Genomic DNA, 11,590 nt, shown 5'->3' on the forward strand with positions numbered 1-11,590 from the left:
CCCAATTCCCCAGCGCTGTTCCCATCCCCCAATTCCCCAATAAAAATCTTTAAAATAAAGCATTTGGCATTCTTTTCAGGTGCAACGCTCTCGGAAAAGTGCTACACGGTAAACCACATTTCAGTAGAAGGGTCCAGAAAGCCTCTGGATCTGTTTTTACATCAATAAAACAGCGGCCCTGCCTGCCGGCCTGGAGTTCTGTGAGGGTCACGAAGTCCGCCAGCGCCTTATGTCGCCCACATGTACATGCGAAGTACTTCACGTTCTACCCTGGAAAATGAGGCTCCTTATAAACCACCAGAAGCGAGTCAAAGAGCCAGGCGCCGGGGAAGGGAAGCAAGAAGGAATTTGGAAATGCCTAATAAAGTTAACAGTGTGGAAAGCGCCTTGTAGGAGGGAGAGCTGCCCGGGAGGAACGAAGGGGCCTAACTCTGGGCCACCCACGCGGCGAGCGACGGGCAGGAAGCGTCGTGGACGCCGGCTGGGGGCCGGGACGAGGCAGGCAGGTGAAGGGGTGGGGCGGCCTTGACCCGGAAGGCGGCCATCCCGCTCGGCCTGGCCTTGGGCGGACGACAGCGCTGGTCTCAGCCTGTTCTAACTGCTCCGATCAGGAAGCGGGACAAACGCCCGTCGGGCGCACGAGTCCTCTCAGCCGCGGACGGCACCTCCGCAGAACGTGCAGCAGCGCGCGGAAGGGGACGTCTCCGCTTAATGCGCATCTCCGGGCCAGGGGCCCACAGAGTGTGCAAGCTGGAGGGGGGCGTGCCTCAAGCCAACCCGTGCCAGAGCCCGACGAGGGGGCAGACGGCTGGCGGCGCTCTCCTCCAAGCGGCACCCACCTTCACCTGGCTTAGCACCCTACTCTCCACTTCTTTTCCCGCGTCCACACCAGGGCTGAACTTCGGAGCATGCGCAGAAGGCAAAGACAGGCGTCCGCGCGTCCCGACAGCAGTTGCGCCTCAACCGTAGTCGCACTCGACCCATCAGGGGACGTATTATTGGCGAGGGGGCCCCGCCCCCGAAGAGGAAACTATGGAAACGAGCGGCCAATCGGAAGGCGTGTTGTTGATGTGGAGCCCCGCCCCCGACAGGGGCAGAGAGTGACGGGCGAGGGTCATGGGGTGTGAGCGCTCCTGAACTCCCGAGCCCCCAAGGGCCGCGGCGTCCGCTTTCCCCGAGGCCGCTAGCAGCGCTCGGGACCCCGCGCTCGTCAGCCCGCCCGCCCACTCACCCTTCGGCGTCGGCGCGGCCCATGCTGCTGGGGGCGGAAGCCGGAGCGGGCGTCTCAGGTGCGGCCGGCGGCCCGGGGAGGTGAGGGGGCGGCGGCAGGGCCGGGCCTGGCGCGGCGATTGGCCGCCGGCCGAGGGCCGCGGGGCGGCCGGGAGGCGGCCCGGGTGGGGAGGAGCCGGCCGGACCCTCCGCGCGCCTCGTGGGGAAGATGCTGCTGTCCCTGGTGCTCCACATGTACTCCATGCGCTGCGTGGTGCCGGCCGCGGTGCTGCTGGGCACGGCCCCCACCTACGTGCTGGCCTGGGGGGCCTGGCGGCTGCTCTCCGCCTTCCTGCCCTCCCGCTTCTACCAGGCGGTGGACGACCGGCTCTACTGCATCTATCAGAGCATGGTGCTCTTCTTCTTCGAGAACTACACCGGGGTGCAGGTGAGGCTCTGCCCGCCCCCCGCGCCCGCCCGCCGCACCTGCCGGCCCTCTCTCTCTCCACGTGGGCCCCGCGGGGCCGCAGGCGGTGCTCCCAGCTCGGAACCAGCCAGCCCCGCCGGGTGCTCGAGGATCGTGACGCCCTGCAGGGCAGGTCCGCCCCGAGAACGTGTGCCGTCGCCCCGTCCTCCCACCTCGGAAGTCGTTTCACGTTCTTCCCTTAGGGTCTGGCCCGCCGCTCCCTTGCACATGCCGCTAGGTCGCTAGGAAGCTGTGGCGACAGTGCCCTGAGGCCACGAGTGGGTCCCCCGCGCCCTCTCCCCCTCTTCTGTACGTGCCCGCCTCGTGCTTGGTGCGGATGAATGGTTAAGTAGGGCAGGCAGCTGACAGGTGTTGGCGTTTGGCTAAGACGGTGGTAATGCTGGAACTCAAACGTATGCTTTTAAAAATCGGAGACGTTCTCTTGGAACAGATTGTTACTATTTGGACAAGAAGTGCAACTTCGTTTTGCATTCTTCCCGCCGTGTAAGTGAAAGCAGGGCGAGGAGAGGAATACACTTGTTACTGCAGAAGCCTTACCGTAGATAAAATTCTTACCGACTTGGACTAGGCTTAAATATGTGGCTAATCTTTTATCTGATTACTGTCTGTGTTTTTCTATAGAGATTGGATTTGTAGACTAAATTTCTAAAACTAACAAAGGTAGAAGGGCCTCTTAACTTTGTTTAGTTCTCTTATACAAAAATAACTATTGTGAGTTTTCTCTTTACTTCCCAATTCGAAAAAAGAGCCTGTTGATTCTTGGTTATTCCTTAGATTCAGTTAGTCCTCCTTGTTTCTTTTTTCTTGGTTGGGGTGCCCTAGAGGGAACGGGATGCCATTGTTTTGTCTTTTTGCAATTGTCTTTTTTTTCCCCCCTAGAGCAGCTGTTTTCACCCTGTTGTCAACCAGCTGCTGTTTTGACTTTGCACTGCTGTTGCTCTCTGATGACATGAGATTGCCCCTATTGGAGGTTATTTGGGGGAAGGGAATTAGGAGAAGCCAGGGTCTCCATTTAAACCAGTGAATGTGACTAGGGGAGAAAGAAAGATCGCTCTTCCAGAAAGTGATTTCCTGATAATTGACCTTTAAAATGGGCCTCATTTAAAATTTTCGCTAATTAGACCAATCATTCCCCCCTATGCTTTTAACGTTTATCTCAATGTATGGTTTTGTCATGATTAAATATTTAATTTCTCATCATTTGACAGCTGGCCAAAGCTAGCATACAGACTCAGAACATATTAAGTCAGTTACCTCTTAGAAAAATAATTCTACCTGTGCTGGGGTATTTTATTTTTGTTGAAAGAATATAACATGTTCCGTGAGATATAATGTACAATATACCATTGAAATACTTTGTGTTTAGCAAGTTTCTTATTTTAAAAAATGATTGTAAAATTTCACATTGTTTCTGAAATTGTGTATCTTACCCCATACCCTGTTCAGTATAAACCTTCAATTTATTTTTGAGTTCTCAGCACATGGTTTTAAAAAATAACAATCAGTTGATGATTGGGCAGTCAGTTCGAGGAGTCCTAACAAACTTCATCAGTGGGACCCACGTTAGATAAAATTTTGAATTATACTTGAGGGCATCAGACATACTTTTGTGAATGTGGGTCCCTTAATGAAGTTTGTTAGGAATCCTAGAACTGATTGCCCACTGATCATCAAATGCAGGTTATGAACATTTAATAAAAAATGTAGACCCCAGAGTTTCTTGTCCATGCATTATTTGGGGGCAAGCCGTTATTTGCTGGTTAGTAACAGAGAGCAGGGTAGTTTGGGAGGGTATTTTTATGTAATCTGGGGTTCTTAGATAGATAAGGCTACCTTCAAGTATTTCTAATGGGTTGCCTTTAAGGTTAAATCAGTAGAGGAAAAGATTATATTTTCAAATATAAACCCCAAAGAAAAGGATTTATAAAACTGGACATGCTATCACCTTACTCTTATTTTTTTTTCTTAATTTTCATCAGTGACTTTGTCATTGCAAAGTTTCTATTAAAATTTTAGCTTGTTTTTCTGATTTTGCTAGGGGGCTTTTTTTTAATTGAGTTGTTTATCAGCGTTCATTGTAAGGCCAGTGATGAGCCTCTTGTCTGTTCTATATAGAATAATGTTGACTTACTTCTGAAGAAGTTTCAGTAATTTGAGGACATATGTTTCTGAATGAAAGGAAGTTCACGGTTAAATTATATACGTTGTAGGAATATTTTCAAATTAGAATTCTTTTTTTCAATGACATTTAATGCTTTTAAATTTTAGGTTTAAAGAAGAAATGGTTTGGAATAGTTGTGAGACAGGGTATTTCCTTATGCATAGAATTTTACAGCTGAAGACAAGTAGGTCCATTAAGTTCGTGATCTGTGCTTGGCAGGTAAACCTGCTCCCAACAAGTGCACTTGGATGTTCCTTTCGATTCTAGGTAAACATCTGTTCTTTCCTAATTTCACTACTTTATTTTCATATGCATCTTTGAGACAGGAAAACATTTCGATCAGTATTGCTACAATTTCTGTTTATCACTTGTCTTTTTAGGTTCTTCTAGAATCTCATTAGTACTGCAAGTCTGCAAGTCAACAGGGTACCTTCTTCACCATTTATTCCTGTGGAATAAGCAATAAGGATTTTAACTTTTATGTATAATATCTCTTTTAATTTGAGATCCACTGAAAATCCATACCTCTTTATTGTTGGGAGAGCACTGATTCAAGTAATTGTATTACGGTCCTGTGGCTGCTGTAACAAAGCACCTCAAATTCAGTGGTTTAAAACAATAGAAATTATTCTGTCCCGTTCCGCAGGCTCAGTGTCAGAAATCGAGGTGTTTGCTGGCTTCCACTCCCTCTGGAGGCTCCAGAGAAGAATCCCTTCTTTGTCTCTTGCAACTTCTGGTGGCTGTCGGCACTCCGTGATGTGTGGCCACATCATCCCAGTCTCTGACTCTCGTCCCGTTGCCGCCGCCTCTTCTGTCTGTCTCAAATCTTCCTCTGCCTTTCTTTTATAAGAACGCTTGTCATTGGGTATAGGGCTAACCCAGATAATCCAGGGTGGTGTCCCCAGTTCAAAATCCTTAACTTAATCTGTAAAGACCCTTTTTCAAAATAAGGTCACGTTCCCAGTTCTGCGCTTAGGACATGGACACATCTTTCTGGGGTCATCATTCAGACCATGATAACAACTCCTGGGCTCAGCCTATTCCATATCTCATTGTTTCTTAGTTTAACTCTGCCCTATTTCCCTAGGTATATTAAAGAATTTGGGTCTCTACTTTCTTTAACATACTAAAGTAAAGGGAGCTTGGTTCTATATGCCAAGGTTACTTTTAAAATAATTTCCCATAAGCTTTTACTTTCTAATTTTCAAATTTACTTTCACATATTCCTCAAATAGAGCATTTGAGTAGTTGTCTCATTTTCAGAACCAGTTTTCATGCTGTATAATAACCAATAACTTATTCATGTGTTGGTGTTAATTCTCGATTCTTACATTACCATCTTGTGATAGCTTACCATTAAAAAAAAAAAACCAAAAACCTAATAAATTAGAGGTACTTTCACTTCCAAACTAAGAATTAATTTATGCAATATGGTGAATAAAGTGACATTTGGTTACGTTCACCCCTGTAAAACCCATGGAGTAAGAAATAACTTGAATGTGGGGTGCTTGGAGACTCCAAAAGAGGCCACATATATATCTTGGAGCTGGAGTTTAGGAAAAACTTGTGGGAAGTTAAAAAGAAAGTGGAGAGAGTGATAGAGAAAGTGTTTAGGACTCATAGGAATGGAGGCAACTTGATGACTAGAACCTCTAGCTGAGGTGAAAACAGATTGATCGTAGTTTCTGTCCTAGAATTCTATCCTAAATGATACCACTGCATAAACAATCATTGTAATAGTTATGATAGGTCATGAAAAATCTTTTTAACGTGCTGTTTTGGAAGCTGGTAAAAGCTAATATAAGTTTTTCTTAATGTCAGAATTCTTTTTACTTTTAAAAATTTTCCTACTCTTGCCTCTACTTCCAGTGGAATACACCAAAATTCGATCACTGATCACTGCAGGCCAAAAATATCTAGTGACTATGATACATGTCTTTTCATCAACACCTAATATATATTTTAGTCACCGTTTTCTTCCTGCTTCAATCAGTTTAAATTTACTTTAAAATATATTTTACACTAATCACTCTGTCTGCTAATTCTCTCTTCCCCAAATGTTAACATGATACATTATAACAATAAAATGTAAAATACGATATAAATTAGTTTTTCAGCTGACTTGCTTCAAGCGTAAAATAGCTCAAAAACACTGAAAGTGGGAGATAGAATTTAAATCTGTAAGATTTTGATGTTCACATAATCTGTTCAGCTAGAATACTCTTAACTTCTCTAACAATTCATACTTTTAATTGAAACATTATTTCAAGTTCTCAGAAACAGTAAAGACCTTCATCTCTAGAGCTCATTTATGACCCCGGGTCTTTCTGTCTCAGTTTCATCACAAATGGTCCTAAACTCTTAATGGGTTGAATTTGTATTCTGTATCTTGCTGTAAAAGCAGCTAAACTATTAGAACGAAACGTGTTTGTTTATTTTCCGGGAGGGGCCCTTAGTAGTCCAACCAACCCCTTTTTATCACATCTGGGTTCTTTCTGCATTTCTGCTCCAGAGTTGCCCAGAGCCTTCTCCGATGTCAGTCGTCCTAAAAAGAACATAAATCGTCATTTGTATCCTTAATTTTCTTTTTCTTTGCTTATGTGTCATGCACGTGAAGATTTTAAGATCTTAGCTCTGTCCTTCAGTTTAGCTGGGAGTGGCAGAGCGGTCTGATTTGGGTTTCCCTCTGCATTTGCTTAAGCAGGATGACACCAGCGTGTGACAGGAAATCAAACATTCCCCAATCAAATACTGTTTCAGACTAATCACAGCTTAAATCTGGCTGGGGAATAGACTTATAAGAAATCTTAGAGAAATGTGATTAGAATCTTGCTTTTACACTTTTCATAAATATAAATCCTGGACTGCAAGGAAACCAGTTTTGGGGCGTTGCATTTTTGTAAGATTTTTTTACTGTCCTATTTTTCCATGTTAAACCACAGGTGCAAGAAAACATTGAAAACAAAATATCTTGAGAAAGTATAGGTTCCCCACCTACACACACCTTTTCCAGGTCTGCAACAACTTGGTGTGTTGCTTTAGATTTTTTCCAAGAGCTTTCAAATAAATGTGTAAATTGTGGGAAGACTCCTTCCCCATTAAATTAACTTCTTGGATGGGTTTTATAGCAACACTAAACATATCTATAACCTGTGTCACACCTCTGCTATAATGATGGAAAGCAATAGAAAACATGACTGTATCCATACTTTACTTTCCTTCTCTCTCTTAAATTTGTATAAATTTGTGGAGCTGAATAAACTGACAGTTGACTCTTAAATGGAGTTTTACTATGGTCTCAAACAGAAGTTGATATTAATAAACAATCCAAAATTAAGCAGTAACTCCTCACTGAGGAATCCCTAGAACCCGCTCTTCGTTCGTTCGTTCGTTCGTTCGTTCGTTCGTTCAGTATGGGAGTGTGCACCTCATTCTAGGTCCTTTGCTGTGCACTGTGGGATACCGTGAAGAGAAACATGGACCAGGACCCTGCCCTTACAGAGCTCACATCGAGCGGGACACCACACAACAAGAAAATTAAAATGCACTGTGCTTTGTCAGGCTGTTAGCTTAGTGGAGGTGGGGTGTCGAGCAAGCCTCGGGAAGAGAGTGCCATTTGCCTGGAGCTCTGAAGAAGAACCAGTTTGGGAGGTATTCTAGTCCAGGGAAAGCCCGTCGCCAGAGTGGAGGTGGAGAGGATGCAGAGTCCCAGGTCTACCCGAGAGGTAGCTGGTAGGGCTTTGTGTCTGGATGTGGAGGGATAGCGCGCGTAACAAAGTCAGCATTCAGTGAGTGCCGACTGTGCCAAGTATTGTTCTGCTATGAGAGTCGGTCCCCTCCCCAAGGCAGCCCCATGGTTCCCATTTCACAGGTGACAGAATGGAGGCATAAATAGTTCACGTTTGTAGTGGTCAAGCCAGGATTCCCTCCAAGGCCGTCTGGCATCAGGGCTCATTTTCTGAAGATGCTTTGCTGCTGTTGAGGTGATATTGGTTGAAATGAGAGCCTCTTCTCTCAAGGCATTTATACTAGGAAAAGCATGGGCGATTACTATAGAAGATAAGACTGAAATTGGAGTCTTCGTGTTTGTTAGCTTTGTGACTTTGCTTGGGATAGTCAAGAAGACTGTATCAATCATTAAGAGCTGCTTTGACTCTTCAAACAGGAGGAAGTAGCATGGCTTGTTAGGAAAAAAAGGTTCTCAACTGATAACCGAATAAAAACAAAGACTCCCATATTCTGCCCTGGCTTAGGTTTTCATTTAATGGTCTCACTGGCCCAACTGCTGCTCGCTCTGCAGAGGCCCCCAAATGACCAGCACACTCTCAACAACTTGCCCTGGGACTGCTCTGTCTCCACACTTCAACTCAAGCCCCAGTCTTTCCTCATTGGCCATTGCCTCGCCCCATCTCAGTGTCAGGATCACTGATATACAACATTATCGTGTAGTATTAACATCAGCATATCTTAATGTACATATTGTCCCCTCTACAAGATTGTAACCCCTTGGAGGTGGCAATAAAGGGGAGAATTACTTGGCTTGGTTTTTTTCCTTGTAGCAAAAGGGCAGAGCTGTCTACAGGGGATACTGGTCTGTGTTTCTGTGCAAATGTAGATGAATCTCACTTTTAAGGGGCAAGGGTTTCGAATGAATGGCCTTGCTAGTTGACAAGTTTTGATCTGACAGGATCTACAGGCTTAGGAAGTCGAGTTGCATTCTTAGATAAAGGAAGAAGACATGGATGACTCCACCCTCAGAAGCAAGACTGAGAAGGAACTAGGTCAGAGACCTTCTAAAGGGAGGGAGTGCTGGAGCAGCCGGCCATACAGAGGCCTTTGTTGACTTGCCAATAAACACTTGTACTTCTTGCAATTTTTGAACCCATGCAGTTCTCTCAGGTTTACTGTTTCTTCTGTTTCTCAGTAGGAACTGGCAGTAAACACCCCAAGTAAGCAGCTGTCGCTTGGGGATGTTAGGGAGCTGGCTGTGTGTCTAGTGTGAGTGACATTTGGAAGACAGCTTTACTCTGCCCCATCTCAGGGGTGGGAGTTCCAGCAGCTTAAAAAAATGGGGGGTTGGGGGGTGAGGAGTGGGGCCGAGACCTGGAGAGGGGATGCATTAAGTGCTAATTACGTGCTAGGCGCTAGTGTTTTAGCTTGATTAAATGGTCACCACCCTCAACACACCCTTTAGCAGTGTAGAAAGAAGTTAGTTTAAACATGAAACTGTATAATAAGGTTAAGTTACAAAACAAAATGAACAGCTGAGGCAATACAGGAGCAATGGAGCTGATCAGGGGCTGCTCCGCTGGGTGGGAGGGGCGCACTGAAGCAGGTGGTTCCCGACGGAGCGGGAGTGCCAGCTCTCGTGCACTCCCGTTCTTAATTTGTATTTCTGTAGAAAGATTTTTTTTGTCAGTTTTTAATTTTTTTATCACAAGCTTTTTTTCTCTTGGTGAGTATTCAAAGTGAAGAAAATTATATAAGTTTCCAATATACGAGATGCCTTCTCATTTGACATTTTTTATTTGGAATTTTTGCAGAGAATAGATTTGTTGCATTCAAAAGATTTTGGGATCTTGGTGGGAGAAACCTGGATGTAATTCCTAGTTCTCTGCCACCCTTTGTGTCAACTTGAATAAGTCAACTCAACTGTTCTCATCCTTAAATGGAATTCTTTCATGTTACCATGAAGACTGAGATAGCATGTGTAGCTTCCTAGCTCAATGACTGGTACATCATAGATGTGCAGAGAACACCATGCCCTGTAAAACAAGGACAATGCCAAGAGACACACATGACGAATGAGTGAGAAAGCTTTGTGATTTGTAAGGTTCCATTTACGAGGTGTGATAAAAAAATATGGGGAATCTTTAAATAGAAAATTATTACAGTAAAAGACACATTGCCATTCATCCCCTTCAAAATAGTCCCTGTGCTCCGAACAGACTTATCCCCTTGTTCTTGCCACTTTCTGAAGCAGCTCTGGAAGTCCTCTTTTGTGAGTGTCTTTAGTTGCTCTGTCGTGGCTGCCTCGATGTCCTGAATCATTTTGACTTTGGGGAAGAGCCAGAAGTTGCACGGTGCCAGATCCGGTGAATAAGGTGGATGAGGACACACCGTAATGTTTTTATTGCACAGAAATGTCCATATACCAGAAGCGATGTGTGACACGGAGCGTTGTCATGGAGGATGAAGTAAAGACACTCACGAAAGAGGACTTCCAGAACTGCTTCAGAAAGTGGCAAGAACGGTGGGATAAGTGTGTTCAAAGCGAGGGGGAGTATTTTGAGGGGGATTAATGGCGATGTGTCTTACTGTAATAAAATTTTTAAAATTCAAACATTCACCGTATCTTTTGATCACACTTTGTAAATGTTGCATGATGATTAGTTCTGCATACTGATTATTAGACAAATGACTATGTTTATATTTTGATGTTGTTTTAAAGGGTCATCATAATGTTTCTACTCAATGAAAATTTTCACATTGGTCAGAAAAAGGCCATAGTTTTGTATGCATTACAACATTACACCCGTTGACCTTGTACTGGTTAATGGGTGCTGTATTTCATTTGCATAGAAAACATTTAAAAATACATTTCAAATGATTATAAGTGTCATAATTAGATTATAAATTATACATGTAATCTTATTCAAACTGAAATTCTTTTTCGCTGCATTTCTACATTATCAGACTTTTTTTAGGAAGGTAGACTAGATAGCTATTTTTCTTATTCATTAATCACAACACGGTGTTGAATAAAAAACTTCATAATTGGATAATAACAGTTCACATTGGCGGGGGGGGGGTGTTACTATGTTCCAGGCATTGTGTAATGTAGCTTATATGTATAGTTTCATCTATTTTACCACAGCCTACGGAAGAGTAATTACTGTTAGTATACTCTGTTACAGGTAAAGAAATAGGTGTGGAGAGGCCAGGTACTTTTGCTCAAGCTCACATAGTTAGTAAGGTGATGGACAGTTTCAAATCCACGCTGCTTGCACAGAAGTTTCCGTCTCGCAGGGCCAGTTTTGTAAGGGCACCTGTCCCCGTTCAGACAGCTAGAAACAGCTGACTGACCAGATGGAAACTAGGCTAAGTGACAAAATCTTTCTGTATTTCAGTCTACTACAGTTACAATTTACCCTTCCTGAAAACGAAACACTTGAGTTCCTATAGTGAGCAAATTTGAACTGTTTCTTATCCTTGCTCTGCATTTTGAATTGTTGCATGGTCACATTTGAATAAGCAGTTTGCTTTGAATGAAATCTGTGTTCTCACCACAGCAGGCACAGCAGACCCCACCCGCCCTTGGCAGGCGCCTTTCCTCTTGACTGGTGTAGGCAGGTCCTGTCCCGCCCCAGGGCTCCCCACTGGGCTTGACTGGCTCTCACCTCATGCACCAGCTGGCTGGGAGGCTCCACGCGCGTCTGGAGGTCAGGGGACTCAGAACGGGGCTCTTCTCCCCAATTCCCCCGCCAGCGATGGCACCAGCTGATGTGCACAACATCTGGCTCACCTGCTTTGCCCAATTGAATTCATTATCTTGCTTTCTCTAAATACCATTAACTACTGAGCATGTGTAACTCTGTTACTGAGCTAATCAAACCGCACATTGAAAATGTCAGGCCTCTGGAAGCCAGCCTTACAGGGCGTGCGGAGACGGCTTCTCCTGCCAAGCCTCTCAGTTCAGGCTTGTGTCCACAGATACAGAAGTGGGGCATTTC

General features: G+C 44.7%; 1 protein-coding gene across 1 annotated transcript in view; it reads left to right on the forward strand.

Annotated features, from left to right (window-relative positions):
- The first annotated feature begins 6 nt into the window (after nucleotides 1–6).
- The window catches only part of AGPAT5 (1-acylglycerol-3-phosphate O-acyltransferase 5), a 58,246-nt gene continuing 46,662 nt past the window's right edge, over nucleotides 7–11,590 (forward strand). Inside the window, exon 1 of the mRNA XM_019652699.1 lies at nucleotides 7–1,657. Coding sequence (XP_019508244.1) covers nucleotides 1,439–1,657 — 219 coding nt within the window. The 5' untranslated portion in view covers nucleotides 7–1,438. The remainder of the gene's footprint in view (nucleotides 1,658–11,590) is intronic.

Source organism: Hipposideros armiger, unplaced genomic scaffold, assembly GCF_001890085.2.
Source record: "Hipposideros armiger isolate ML-2016 unplaced genomic scaffold, ASM189008v1 scaffold_185, whole genome shotgun sequence".
Taxonomy (NCBI): domain Eukaryota; kingdom Metazoa; phylum Chordata; class Mammalia; order Chiroptera; family Hipposideridae; genus Hipposideros; species Hipposideros armiger.